The sequence below is a fragment of the Gavialis gangeticus genome, unplaced genomic scaffold (genome assembly GCF_001723915.1).
Source record: "Gavialis gangeticus isolate Ggan-Ray unplaced genomic scaffold, GavGan_comp1, whole genome shotgun sequence".
In the NCBI taxonomy this organism is placed as follows: domain Eukaryota; kingdom Metazoa; phylum Chordata; order Crocodylia; family Gavialidae; genus Gavialis; species Gavialis gangeticus.
The window spans coordinates 45,643,140-45,658,164 of NW_017728997.1; the positions used below are offsets into that span (position 1 = coordinate 45,643,140).

Below are 15,025 nucleotides of genomic sequence, written 5' to 3' on the forward strand. Positions count from 1 at the left end.
TGGTTTTGGCTCACGCTGACAGAATTGAGCAGACAAGGGTTGCTCCTAGGCTCAGCATGTATGTGGTGTAGACTCTTCCTACCTGAATTTTGTTAGGGCTGCTTAAAGGACATGCCCCTTCTAAATGGGCTAGGTCTTTAACCCTTTAATCACACTTGGAACCTTCACCAGAGGCACCATCCCTTCTATAGAAAAAACTTCAAGTCTTCCTGCTGCTGGGTATACAGAACATGATCTCAGCCTGACTGTTGTAGGGGTGCCCCTATAGATACATTCCAGTTGCTAGGAACTGGTTCTAGAGGCAGGGATTTACAGATAGCTTCAGAAGGTAGCTTCACAGCATGAGCATGCTGTATGTAATGTGTGACCAAAGCCTTATCCAGGTGTTCTCTCTCCCCAAGATGCTCCAGGCATTAATAAAGCAAGCTGAAATGAAGTATTCCTTTGGAGCAGAGATTCCATATACCACCAGTGCTACCCTACCCAGGCACTACTTCATTGACCTATCCCTATCCCGTCAGTGGGATGAAGGGCAGCAGCCCCAGCGTCCACTGTGTTGCATTGCTTCTGTTGCCCAGCCAGGGAGCAGCGGAAAGGTAACAAAAGTATCAAAGGGTTGATGGTCTCATTTACATGCAGGTCCCTGCCATCCCCTGAGAAATGGCTGCTGATGTCCACAAGAAAAAAGGCTGGGAAGTGCCCAATGGATCCTTGGTGCCAGCAGATGGGCAGCACACAGAGAGGTCTGAGAGCCCTACCCCAGGACTGGCACAGGGAACAGAACCAGGTAGGAATAAATTATTGCTGCACTCCATGGAGTTAACCATACCCCTGCAATGCAATTGCTCTTCTGGCTATGGGAGGCCAGGAACTCTTCCCCCCTGCCTTGCTGGTCTTGGATTGGGACGGAGACTGGGGTGAGCAGCGCCCCCGCAGGTGCCCTGCATACCACCTGCTAAGAACTCCATGCTGATTCTGGGTCCCCCAATCCCTTCTCAGGGATCTTGGCAGAATGAGTCCAGAGGAGTTGCATCCCTCACACATTGCCTTGTGTCTCTGTCCCTGGAGACATTCTGGTGCAAGGGGATCCTGCAGAGGTTATTGCTGTCCCAGCATGCATGGGATTTGTGCAAGCTGGCTGCTGGCTTCTGTTCAGGAGAGGTATGTACCTCCCTGGCCCTGGATATGCAGAGCATGCTTCATGGTGAGTAAAGTGTCATGGGGTCTAAACATTGAATTTTCTGCCCAGGGGGCAGTGAGATCTATGCTAGGGTCCCAGCCACATTTCAGTCCCCAGGAACAATTCCCACTATGTTAAGACAGGATCTAATCTTATTTAGAGATGGGCATGACAGGACTATTCCTCCAGACCACAGACTTCCCCTCTTGGCCCATTAAGTATTCCTCTGCTTCTGTACTCAGCTCTCCTATAGCTTCCTCTCTTTCAGTAAACATAGTCACTGGCCCTTGTATGAGTGACACGAGTAACCTCATGTGCTCTCCCTTTCTGTGCTCTGCCCACTGGCTGGGGAGCCTGCTAAGAAGGGACAGTGCAGGCCTTTGGCAGCAGGCTTATCTAACTTACTCATCACCTTCCCCATGTTCCTTGGGGGAGGGTGATGACTGGCTCATCCAGGGAAGTCTGCAGGCACAGAGGCAGGGGCTTACCTTGTCTTGCCCAGAAACTATGGGCAGTCACAGTTAGCACAGTCATGGCAGGGTTCTAGCTGCCTATGACTATTTTCTGTGGCCTTGACTAAAGTCCCCTTACAGCTCTGAAGTAGAGATAGGGAAGGCCATAAAGCAGTGGTACCAGCCCCAGCTTTGTGCTGCAGGAGAGTATCAAGGGCTTTGTGTGTGCCTGCACAGCCTGTAGCTAGAGATGGGCACATCCTATTTAAAGAGGCAGTATCATTTTGTGACACTGGCCATGTTAGGAGGATAGGTCCCTATAAAGCTAACTTCTTCCTCATTGTGGGAGGAGGGAGGGGGAAGTGAACCAGCTGGGCTTATTGTTGTCCTGGTGTCAGAGGCTCTATTGACGCATCTGGCAGGAAAGGGGAGCTGACTGGGGTGGGCATTCATGCATTGGCCCAAGGATTTCCCTAGCTGACTGGGAGTGACCACAGCTCTCTGATTTGTTGGTTTCTAGGGGCAGGTCAGGAGGGGACAATGTTTGTTCATGCCCGGTCCTACGAGGACCTGACAAGCCCTGAGGATGCAGGTGTCACATCCAGGAGCCCAGAGGAAGGGCAAGGGGACGAGGTTGACCAGACCAATATGGAGCAAATCAGCAAGGACTTCAGTGAGCTCAGCACACAGCTGACAGGTATGGCCTTGGACCTGGAGGAAGAGATGAGGCAGAGCAAGGAGGACAAGCTGGACCTCTCACCCCAGACATGCCGACGGGACTCTGTGCTATCGGGAAAGGAAGAGGAGGATGTGACTATGGATGCCTGGCGCATGCATCAGAAACATGTGTTTGTGCTGAGTGAAGCAGGCAAACCAGTATACTCTCGCTATGGGTCAGAAGAAGCGCTGTCCAGCACTATGGGGGTGATGATGGCTCTGGTGTCCTTCCTGGAGGCAGAGAAGAATGCCATCAGATCTATCCATGCAGGTACCATCATATCTGGGGGTGCCCATAAAGTGCATGTTACCTCCAAGTTATTGGGTGGGCCTTTTGATTGGAAAGGACCGCTGTAAGGGACTAGGGGAGATGACTGTTCCACTTCAGAAAAACAGCAAAGCAGGGACTTTGTGATGGATCTGGCAAGGGGAGAAGCCTCCATCTGCACAGATTGAGGAGCTTCTTTAGTTACCACTTTACAGAACGGCATGAGCAACAGTTTTAAAAGAAGCTCACTGCCAGATAATGAGCCAGATTTCTACATGCAGCTAACTTTAAGTCACACACATAAATGCCTCATTGCTTGTGTAGTGACCCCAACTGGACATGCAAATAGATAACTGTCTAAGTTACGCAAGCAGTTGCAAATTGCTCAGGGTTCCCTGCCTGAATCCAGCCCAGGAGTACTGAATTTACCAAATGAGTCCATGATCATATCCACATCCCAGTTGAGCTTCTTCACTATTGACCCACAAAAGGCACTATCACTCTCATGGTATTTCCCAACAGCACTTTGCTCACAGACTCACCTCTCCCTCCCTCTCCTTTCCTCCTTTCTCCCTCTCTTTCTCGTTGCTGGGACCTCCCATGCCGAACAGATGGCTACAAGGTGGTCTTTGTGCGCAGGAGCCCTCTGGTGCTGGTGGCCGTGGCTCGGACCCAGCAATCAGAACAGGAGATTGCCCATGAGCTCCTCTATATCTACTACCAGATCCTCAGCCTCCTGACCTGGACACAGCTCAACCACATCTTCCAGCAAAAGCAGAACTACGATCTGCGCAGGCTACTGGCAGGCTCTGAGCGCATCACTGACAACCTGCTGGACCTCATGGCACGGGACCCTAGTTTCCTGATGGGTGCTGTGCGCTGCCTACCAATGGCAGCCGGGGTGCGGGATGCTGTGAGTGCCAGCCTCCAGCAGGCCCGAGCCAAAAGTTTGGTGTTCTCTATCCTTCTGTCCAGGAACCAACTGGTGTCTCTGGTAAGAAAAAAGGACCAGTTCCTGCACCCCATTGACCTCCATTTGCTCTTTAACCTTATCAGTTCCTCCTCCTCCTTCCGGGAGGGTGAAGCCTGGACTCCCATCTGCCTACCTAAGTTCAATTCCAGTGGCTTCTTCCACGCCCACATTTCCTATCTGGAGCAAGAGACAGATCTGTGCCTACTCCTTGTCTCCACTGACCGTGAGGACTTCTTCACTGTATCCGACTGCAAGCGCAGATTTCAGGAGCGTCTAAGGAAACGTGGCGTGTACCATGTCCTACAGGAGGCACTGCGCACACCTTTCTACAGCATCTCCCAAGTGGGGATCCCAGACCTCAGACATTTCATCTACAAATCCAAGAGCTCAGGGCTCTTTACCAGGTGAGAATCTGCAGCAGGTGATGTCCCCAAGTGCTGAACTGGGGCATGGAAGCCATAGTAAAGGGACTAACTTGGGGTACTCTGCATAAGTGCTAACTCCGTGGGTGCTCTGGGGCTCAAGCACCCACTGAAAAAAATTAGCAGGTGCTCAGCACCCACAGAGCCACTTGCAGATGTTAAAAAAAAACCAAAAAACGTGCTTTACTGGAAGAAGCAGCATGTTGCTTCTATCCGGCTCTGCAGCATCTACAAATACCATGCACTTCCACGGGGCTTTTTGGCACTTTTAGCTAACACTGATTCAATCAGCTATTCGATAAAAGCACCAGAAAAGCTCCACTAAAGCACCCTGTCTTTACAGAGGCTGCAGAGGAGGGTATGAGCAGGGCTCTTTTAGGCATGTGCGTGGCTCACCACAGGAATGTGCCAAGTTAAAAGTAAAGTGCTGTTTTTTGTGGTAGGGGTTACATCTGCAAGAGTACATCAGCAAAAAGCAAAGATGGCACCTATGGCCCTCTCTACCCTGAAAGGCACTGGAGGGAACTTTCAGCTACCCCTCCAGTGGCCAGGGCTGTATTCTCTGGCTTTTAGACCCATGACCTGCAACAAGATTTGTGAGGGAGTCAGCACCTGCCTTCCTCTGCTGTCACTGTTGAGTAGACATATTGCTCAGCCTTGGAGTTGCAAGTCCAAGCAGGGACCCCCTGCCAAAACCCCTGTTTATATTTCAATCTGGTCTTGCCTTTAGAGCCACATGCCATCCACAGTCAGGTCTGAGTTTGCCACCAGCTGCATGGCAGCAGACATCAGGAAAACAAGAGGCCCTATGAGATGTGCTATGGGGCTTCAGGGAGCCTTGGTTCTGGATGAACACTAATGGGGCAGCTTCAGCAGTAGGCAGGTGGGTGGCATTCCAGTGCAGAGTGGTTGTTCGTGGAGGTTTTCCAAGACAGTAGTGACAAGGGGCTGCCTAATAGCTAGAGCCTCTTGGGTATTTCTCAGGTAGCTTTCCATCTTCAGTGTGATTCATACTCTGGGTGGGAAGATACCCATGGAGAAGACATTTCTATGGGGAAGCATAAAGTAGGGACTCCCAGACTGTCTTTATCCCATTAAGCTCCACCTGAGGGATACCAATGATGTCCAGAAGTAAACAGTTCAAAAGGAAATGGATATCAATGGTGCCCTGGAGAAAACAGTCTGTAAGCAGCTGCCAGATTTCCCATTCCTGCACCATCCAGACACTTCAAATGGGTCACAACAATGTGGCTTACATGCCCTGTTCACACTAGGCCCCCGTTAGTTGTGTGGTTGGGAAAGTTGCAGCCTTAGTAGCACTGATGGGAAACATTACCAGGAAATCCCAGCTCTGGAACATGCACTCACTCTTATTATAACTGCTTCAAGGACTTTTCCCATCACTGCCCTGGCCCAGGTTCCTCCCCACCACCTCCCTCCAGCCTGACAGCAAGTGTCTATGTAGCTATCTCAGGTACACAGGGCATGAAGCCCCACTCCATCTTTGTCACTCAAGCCAGGCAACTCTAAGGCAAATCTCCCCCAGGATTTCTGTTCTTGCTGGCAGAGCTATCATGGGGAAAGTTGATGGTACCTTTCTGCTCCCAACCTGCCATTCAGGGGACTTGGGCTGTTTGCAAGAGCGAGATGCCCAGTCTGGCCCAAACTCCCGGCATTTTAAATGTGGTAAACAAAATCAAGAGAGCCTGAACTAGCCTAGCTAGTTCCTTGGCCTGTATGGTTAGGGCAGAAGACAAGTTCAAGCTTCTGCTTAGGCTTCTTGCTGTTTGGTCTCTTCAGTAGACTCTATTGGCCTGTTCTCTTTGGTCTGTCTATCCAATAGACTCTATTGCACTGTACTGTTCCCCACTGCTGATGGATCATCTGGTATTGTCCACCAAAGATACTTCTTGATAACATAGGAACAGCTGATAGGCTATACTGGCAGTGTCATGTGGACCAACACAGGTAGGAGGATGTATCATATTGCAGCATAACACAGGGCAGATTTGCACCTTATAGACTAACTAAATCAGAGATATATAGTATAAGGTTTTTTGAGCCTGTAATCACTTCTTCAGATGCTCTGAAAGGTCATGCATAGAGCAGTGTATCAAGTAGTGTGTGTGATTGTCAACTAGGGAGGAAGGGAATGAGGAGCTCAGGGGGAAAACAGGATAAAGTGTGTTCTAGACATGGTTTTGAGGTTATTTCCATGTTATAATACTCATAGCCACAGAGACATACAGGAGTTGAGGGACCTTTTCCTTACCCCCAGCCTCAGCCAGACATTTCTCAGCATCTTCTGCAGCTGTGACAAGCATGATCCTGTCCAGTCTCTGCTCTCCATGACGGCTCACCTGTCACTCACTTTTCTCTCTCTGGTCTCCTGTTGTATAAGTTACATTGTTCTCTTGATGTAAGCCCTGAGCCTTTGTTGGGAGAAGTGTCATATACATTGCATAAATAAATACACAAATAAATAAAAGGGGCCTGTGTCAGCTATTATCGCCCAACCCTAGCTCAGGAGTTCCAGGTGGGGCTCTGTTGCTATCCCAGAAAGAGGAATTCCATTGTTTGGCATTGCAGTGTTTGCCTTGGTTTAATCAAATGAATTTGTTTTCCTAGCCCTGAGATTGAGGGTCCCTATGTCAGTGAAGAGGAGAAAGAGAGACTGCTGGGGCTGTATCAATACCTACACAGTCGGGCCCACAACTCTTCACATCCCCTGAAGAATATATACTTCACTGGACCCAATGAGAACCTCCTGGCTTGGGTAAGAACTGCTTGTCCTTCGTACTGCTGCACCACCACAGAGCTTACCACAACCTCATTAAAGCCAGCAGGGTGTTTGAACCTAGAGCACAGCAAGGAAGCAGTAAGAGCTAAAGAACTATCTTTGGCTAGAAACAGTAGTAGATTTTTATCCTCTTGTATGGACCAGTAACTAGACAGACAAAGACCATCACATACCTATTAAGGGATGACATAACCAGGCAGGAGAGCAAGAAGATACTGACATAATCCAGCTATCACATACATGTGTCCCATTGTCCTCTAAAAGGAATTGCCTCTGAATTAAATCTTATATGTGCTGAAATACTGTCATGATAGATGCCCTGGAAATATCTAATGTGTATGAGAGAGATTCATAGCTTTTTCCTGTTTGCAGCTAAGGACAGTCTCCTTTGGCTCAAATGGCAAAGTCCTGACTTCAGACTAGGAATATCTGAGTTTCATTCCTCCCAGGTCCAGGAAGTTCCAGCTGACTGTGGTGTTGCAGCATGGGGGCAACCATGATGTCCCAGATACCCAGTGTGATGGTGTGAACTGGCTAGCACCTGGCAAGGAAGGGGTTAAAGAGAGCTTCTGGGCTGGGTGGCCCTGCCCTGGTATGCTTGCAGTCAGTTCCAGACCTCCAGGAGTGGTATTGAAGAAGGAAGTCAGGCTCAAAGTGGGGAGGACTCTCGGTCTGATTACTCTCGGTAATCAGACATTATGAGAAGTAAAGTTGTGCAGATTCCCAGGTCAGTTACAATCTACCAAGGCATCCTAACACAAGGATCAGGCAGCTTCTCTGGTGCCCTGTTATACCCAGAAATTTGCAATGAAGCTCCCTTAATGCATCCCTAAGCATCTGATGTATCCATAGCCTTTGTCTTTTCACACAGCAGCTGGGTGGTCTTGGAACTTCCAGACCCTGATGCTTCATAGCCATGTAGTGTCTCAATGGCAGTGCATTTCAAGAGATTTCTAAGGTTTTACTATGAGCCTGGGGTTGCCACTTGTGCCAAAGGTGGTGGGGAGGCCCTGGTTTCACCCGGGTTAGTAATGCTGCTATGGAATAGTCCCATGTCTCCAGATCAGTCTATGGAATGACACAGCATTGTTGGGGAAACAAGGAGATACTACTTCTGTCACAGAACAGCCACATCAGAACAATACCTTTCCCACCATACTCTGGAGCATGGCAGTCCTAAGAAGAAGTAGACAAACTGTCACTTATCAGACAGGGCTAGCCCAGCATTCTGCAGCACAGCCCAAAGCTACCATCCTCTTTAATATGGGAGGACAGTCCCTAGGGGCTACAGGTCCCAGCATGCAGTGTTCTGGCTTGAGCTGAGATGTCTTGCTGCACTGTATGCTGTGAGCTGTCATCTCCGTAGGCCTCATTTCCCTACTAAAGATAAGGAGTATAGGATCTACTCCATTGGATGAGAATTACTTGCAGGCCTGGGCTCCTGGCAAAGTCCCAGCGCAGCTCTTAAGTGGGCATAGCTTGGGCATCACTTTGAGTTTGTAAAAGACCAGAGATTCAAATGGAGGAAAGTTAATTACATTAGCTGTTTGTAGAAAGCCAATGAGATCCCTGTAGTAAAGTCATGGTATTCATTATTTAAACATCCAAGAGCAGAGTGATTGATGTAAATTACCAGAATAGGCAAATGCATCTTGTTCATGAATTAGGGCCCCCATCACTGAATGCCTCAGCCTCTGCTGTGGTGTGCTTCATGCACACGTTGCTCTTTTTCCCCTTGTACAGATGGGAACTGAAGCCTACCTACAGGTCAGCAGCAGGCCTTAACATTGTAGGCTAGGACTCTAACTACGAGACAATCATACCTTTGTGCTCAGAAACTGACTGGTGTATGCTCCCCCTTCCCCAGGTGACCAGTGCCTTTGAGCTCTATGTATGCTACAGCCCTCTGGAGACCAAGGCAGGTGCTATCAGCACTGTCAACAAGCTCATGAAGTGGATCCGTAAGGAAGAGGATCGGCTTTTCATCCTGACACCACAGACCTACTGATGGGTGCTGGGGAGTCATCACTGGCCTAGAGAAGCTCCAACAGCACTGTGTAATCTGTCCCAAAAGATGGGCTCTTCTCAGAGCAGACCTGGGCCTCTTGTGAGCATGGTGGAAAGGAAGGTGGGGATGCAGGAGCAGAGCCCTCTGGGAATGTGCAAGAAGCATATTCCTTATGTATCCAGGAATATGTAGCTGATCTTTAAGTAGCTGATCTTAAAACCAGAAATCAACACTTCCCAAGCCAGCTGCACCATTACTCTGGGGCTGGGAGCTAATGAGGACTTCTTTCCAAGGGGAATGCCACCCAGCCTACCCATCCCAGATGCACATTCCTTGCTGAAGCCTCCAGTGCATCAACAATGCCTGCAGGTTCTCAGTCTGTGCATTGAAAACTGAAGCTGTGCTATCTCCCCAGGAGGCTTTCTTGTGTCTCGGGGAAAATCTATGTGGTGCTGTGGTCTCTTAAGTGGGGGGTGTAAATCCCTGGGTCACTGGAGAGAGGTGGATTGATCTACTCTTGGGTTTTTCTTCTGTGTTAGGACCCCGATCCACTCCCATTTTTCAGTTTCTAGGAGGAAAGTCAGCTGGAGGAAAAACCTGGTGTAAGCCCCTCCTCAATGCAGGGCTACCCCTACATGAGCCATCCCAGACCAGCATTTGTTTAACCTGCCTTTAAAGTTCTACCGACAGAGACTCCAAAACCTCTCTGGGGCACCTTGTGAAAGACACTCATTTCTCCTCTTCTCCATCAGTAGAGTCTACTCTGAGAGCACTAAGGTGGCACCTCCCCTACCAACCATCCCAACTGGGCCTGAGGTGCTGGCACCTGCCTGCCCCTTCCCTCCCAGTCTCTGACCTATGGTACCTGTGTAATGTCCCAAACACCTCGAAGGGCTCGCAGGCCAGCAATGGGTTTCTAGGATGTACAATGGACAAAGGAGAAGTTGCCAGGGGCAGGAAGAATTGTACTGCCCAGGGTCTGGATCATATGTCCAGTCCATCTTCTTGCTGCCATCCAGCATTTCCCCTACTTTCAGCATCTCTTACCAGCACCTCTCAGCAAGGCAGCTGGTCCTTCATCAAAGAGGCCTGCCATGAGGAATGGGAGCTAGGAGGCAGGGAGCAGCCAGATGAAGGAAAGCAAGGAGGTCCCTGGGACTCCACTGCAGCATAATGCCCTGAGATGGAGCTACTGGCCCGCCTCTGGGCGAGAGACAGAACTCTGATAAGCCTCCCTTCTCCCTGCACTCGGGTCCAGGGGGTTTGTGGGGCTTGGTTCTAGTGATAAGGGAAGCTACAGCCACACAGCAAGGAGGAGACAATGCAACTGGCACAGTGTGACCTGGGCACCTTGGTGCAGGAATGGAAAGAACTGCCTGGCTGGGGAAGAGGATTAAGCAGAATTACTGGATGGGCAGAGTCACAGGAAAGGGGGTGTTTTGTGCTGATTCAGCAAGCTGAATCATGGTTCTATAGGAACAGACATGGTGCAATGGGGCCATGTAAAACTTTGTAGCTGTCACTGGCTGGGAGCTCCTGAGCTCCTGCTCCTGGGCACATGCCTCTAGCCCTTCCCTCCAGTAGGATCTGTACCACTGTGTTACCCTTAGGAACATAAGGACATAATTGCCATACTGGATCAGACCAATGGTTTCTCTGGCCCTGTATCCCGTCTCCAACAGCGGCAGAAGTGAATGTCTCTAGAGTGATCTATCCTCTATTCAGTACCCTCCCTGACATCCACCATTATAGGTTTAAAGATGCCAGAGGGAACATTTCTAACCATTCTGTTCAGTAGTCATTGATAGATCTATCATCCATGAATTTATCCAATCCCTTTTTGATCCTGGCTATGTTATCTGCCTCCACTACCTCCTACGGCAATTCATTCTACAAGTTAACTACATTTCACATAAAAAAGCACTTTATCTTGTTAGTTTTAAACTGCCAGCTACTAATTTTAGTGTGTTCCCCCTAGTTCTGGTATTCTAGGACTTGGTGACCAATAGTTCCCTGTTCATTTTGTCTGCACCCTTTATAAATTTATAGTCCTCTGTCACATCCCCCCTCAGCTTTCTCATTTCCAAACTGAAGAGTCCTAGCCTTTTTAGTCTCTCCTTCAACTGCTCCATAGCCCTGCTCGTTTTGGTTGCCCTTCTCTGTACTTCTTCCAACTCTACTACATCTTTTTGAGACGTGGAGACCAGAACTGAACACAGTACTCAAGATGTGGATGTCCAAGGGATTTGTATAGTGGTATGATGATGTTTTCCATTTTGTTTTCAATTTGCTTCTTAATGATGCCCAACATTTTATTGGCTTGTTTTGGCACTGCTGTATATTGAGCGTACGTTTTTAGAGAACTATCAACAAGGACTCCAAGGTCTCTTTCCTGAGTTATAACAGCTGGGCTTTAGTCTCTGTCAGCCAGCCCCTCCAGGCAGATGCAACCACAGCTGCCCACCAGGCTTATATCCCCTAATTTAGAAGGTCATCCTGTCCCCCAGGGCAGCCCTGGAAGAAGAGTCACCCCTTGGCCTGGTGACAAAGTGTTTCTATGGGTACTGGTCCCAATCTTTCTGCACTCAACTCTTCAGGTCCCCAAAACAGGTGCTCTCCCCTTCCCTGCTGGGGGCTAGATTATTATGGCCTGCTCAGTGGATGGTCTGGGCCCAACACCCCTACAGTGATGAGTCCTGGTGCGTGAAAGGATGAGGAAAATGAGTGTTCAATAAAGACCTATGATGAAACAAGCCATGAAGCAGCTAGTGAGTTTTTGTTATTGCCACATGATGGCAACAGAGAACATGAGCTGGGGAAGGGCTGGCTGAACTGGAGACAGGAGTCAGCTTCCACCTTACCCCTGCAAATTGCCCTTGCTCAGGGGTGTAACTTGACATTTTGTTGCCCTGGGACAAGGGTGCCAAGCACATACCTCCTTGCATAGGGGCCACTGCAGCTGCAATGGCGGCTGATGCTGCCTCAGCAAGAGCTCCCAGAATGCTGGCACCGTGGTGGTGGCAGCACAGATTTTGTTGGGGGGTTGCCATTCTGGCACCCCTCTAACAGTGCCTGGCGCTAGGGCCCTGCTTGTCCACCCCTAGTCATGTTACTGCCCTTGCTGTAGCCCAGCCTGTCTCCAGCTGACTTGGTCAGTATGATGGTTGTTTGAGAGTTGGAGTTATTAGTGATAACTCCTGTTTTCAGGATTTGTATTTGGTAACACATCAAATTAAAAAACAATGCAGTGTCCATATCATCTGTGTCCCAGGCCTACAGACAGCAGGGCTGTGTGCTACTGGTAGTGAACAAGCACCAGGAGACCTTTAAATGTGCCCTGTCTCAAGCCATTGCTTCAAGCAGGATTCAGTGATTTCCCTGGCTTGTGAAAGGTCCTGCCTGGACTGCCCCATGCTGCACATTGGCCTGGACTCAGAGGAGGGACCAAGGTGGGGGCAGGGGGAATGCATTTTCTACTTTTAAAAATGCTTTGCCCATATTTTATCTACTCCTAACTTAATAGGGTCATGGAGCCAAGACCCCATTAATGCAAGAGTGCTCTCTGCTGCTCTGACTTCCCTTTTGGGGTGCTGGCTCAAGACTAGGCCTCCCAGGCAGGACTGGACTCCAGATAACACATAGCAATGATATATAACAGGGCTGCCCAACTGGTGGCCCCATGAGTTAATTGGTAACCCCTGGGATTTCACCCAGCTGGCACTCCCCTCATTGCTCTAGCTGCAGCAGTAGCTGAGGTCTCAGGGCTCCTACTCCCTCTGGCTTCCACTTCCTACCCCTGCCCCACGGGGTGGGGAGAAAGCACAGCCCATGATGCTCACAAAGCCTACAGCCCAGGATGCCCACTGGTGTGGTGCATCAAGGGAGCCAGTAGCTAGGGAAATGAGGGTGAGGTCAGGGTGCCTGTGCCTGGCTTGCAGCCCCCACAAGTTGCTTAAAAAGTTGGGCCACCGTGACATATAATATGGAGAATAAGCTACACACATAGGAGGCATCTTTATTCCAGTGTAATAGTGTGGTCTGCCCCTTTAAAAAAGTAGCAGGTCTTGGGGCCAGCCAGCCCAGTCCCATGATGTGTGTCTTCTTTAGGGAGATACATATTTAAGGGGACAGCAGAGTTGGGACTAAGTAGTTACTAAGGAACAGCCTGTGGATCAGGATGGAGCCAAGATGTCAAGTGACACTGAGGAGAACTTGGATGGGCCTGACATGGGGTTGTTGTTAGACTGTGGGAGCCTGTTCAACCCCAGCATAGCCCTGTAGTAGAGAACTAGGGGATCCAGAATACTGTGAGCCCAGGTTCCAGGATGGGAGAAGATGTGTAGGAAAGATCCTCTGAGAAGTCCAGGGGCAGGAGTGGGACTGGCAGTGCTTCCTGACTTAGAGGAACTGGGAATCTGATGACCTGGAACAGGAATGAACTGGAAACCCAAAGAGAAGAGGGCTGGGCTGGTAGGGCCAGCACTGACTGTGCCTCATAGAGCTCTTCTAGCCTGGCCCCGGGAAAGAACATGGCACCAGAAGTGCTCTAGACTCTGAATGAGTTATGGAAAGGAGCAGAGGGCTGGGTGACCTCAGGGCCACGCTGTGCCACAAAGGGGTTTTCCCTCAGCCCACCTGGCATAGCTGTACTCAGGGACAGATAAGTGTATCAGGTAACTACTCATCTCCAAACCATGGTACAATCATGACAGGCAGCACTGGCCTGCGTGTCACATGATGTGTCATGGGTGCTGTCACTGGGACACAGCAAGTTCTGGTTTGAAAGCAGCCACCATTAACCTGCTGTTCACAGCTAGGTGTACCCTGAGACACCCCTCATAGGCTCACTGAAACAGGCTTCCAGCCCATGGCCTGGAAGGAGGATGGCTTTGTAGCTTGGATTCATTCTTGACTGTGGGTTAACAGGTGTGGCAGAAAGACCAGTTACTACTAGGGGATGCCAGGCTTGGAGTTCCTGGAGGTGGCTGTTACCTCAATACAGCACCAACAAGCATGGAAGCAGAGGAAACTCTTTGGGCATTTATACGTGTGCTCTGTGGTAGAGGAGGGAGAGCTGTAATTAAAGTGGCTCCAAGAGCCACTCTAATCAAAGCGCCCAAAGCATCATGTGCATCAAGCTCATCAAACAAGCTTTACTTAAAGCACCCCATCACTATTTTTCAGTGCAGGGATACTGATACATGTGAAGCTGGAGTCTGCTGAAGCACGGTAATTACCATGCTCCAACAGACTCGATTCATCAAGTCTGCTTTGACACGCTGCTATTACAGCGTGTCGGGGGAGCCTCACTGCATGTGTATAGGCACCCTTTAACATAAGCATCTAGTGTCAGCTTTACAGTGAAGAAGTCTGGACTTCAGGATCCCTACAATGCAACTATAAATCATGTCCATGATAGCAAATTTCCTAAGCACTCCAGTTATTTTGCCACCTGCCCAAAACCTTAGCCAAAATAGCTCAGCAGTAAGGTTCTCTTCTATAAAGCTCACTCCAAGCAAATCTGTTGAGCACTCTCCTCTTCACTGTACCACAAAATTGTCCATCCATTGGGCTTAGGGGCAGAGTTATGGTTAAGATGGTCATGAGAGTTAATACCTTCATTTGGTAAATGCAACCTTAACTCTGCATTTCACACCCTGGCTGATTTTATTTAAGTCTGCTCAGACAAGTTAGTCTAAGCAGAACGGAGTGTAAAGGAAAGAAAGTCAGAGGCAAAAAGAGAGAGAGAGAAAAAAAAAGAAAAGACAGAAAGGATAGAAGAGAGGGGAAAGCAGAAAGAGGAGTCCAATGTTTAGCCTTGTGGATGGCACTTCACTTATCCCTACTCTTGCCTGATTGTAATTGCTCACCCTAGACTGCTCAGAAATGTGAGTGGACTTTACATTCAAAGTTGTGTTGTAGTAATATTCTAGTGCAAGTACAACCATTGTTATGGAAACTTTAAAACTGTGGGACGAAAAAGCATCTCCTAATCTAACACATTTACCCTCCCACCCCTGCTGAATGTTGACTAGATGGAAGCAGAGCTCTTGGCAGCCAGTCCAGTGTCTACATGCTTCTATTCTGGTACAGGTGTTTACTTAATTTGACAAATTAGTCAAATTTAAACAGACCACTGACCCGCTGCCAATTTTACAAAGTCCATGCTGCAAGCACTTTGAGCTTTAAGATGTCTTTTGGTTTG

The 15,025-nt window shown here is 49.1% G+C and overlaps 1 protein-coding gene across 1 annotated transcript in view; it reads left to right on the forward strand.

Annotated features, from left to right (window-relative positions):
* MON1A (MON1 homolog A, secretory trafficking associated) overlaps positions 1-9,002 on the forward strand; it is a 36,709-nt gene extending 27,707 nt beyond the window's left edge. The window contains exons 2-6 of the mRNA XM_019505134.1: positions 640-787; positions 2,153-2,620; positions 3,229-3,994; positions 6,641-6,788; positions 8,680-9,002. Of these exons, the coding sequence (XP_019360679.1) occupies positions 661-787; positions 2,153-2,620; positions 3,229-3,994; positions 6,641-6,788; positions 8,680-8,820 (1,650 nt within the window). The 5' untranslated portion in view covers positions 640-660 and the 3' untranslated portion in view covers positions 8,821-9,002. The remainder of the gene's footprint in view (positions 1-639; positions 788-2,152; positions 2,621-3,228; positions 3,995-6,640; positions 6,789-8,679) is intronic.
* Positions 9,003-15,025: the final 6,023 nt, after the last annotated feature.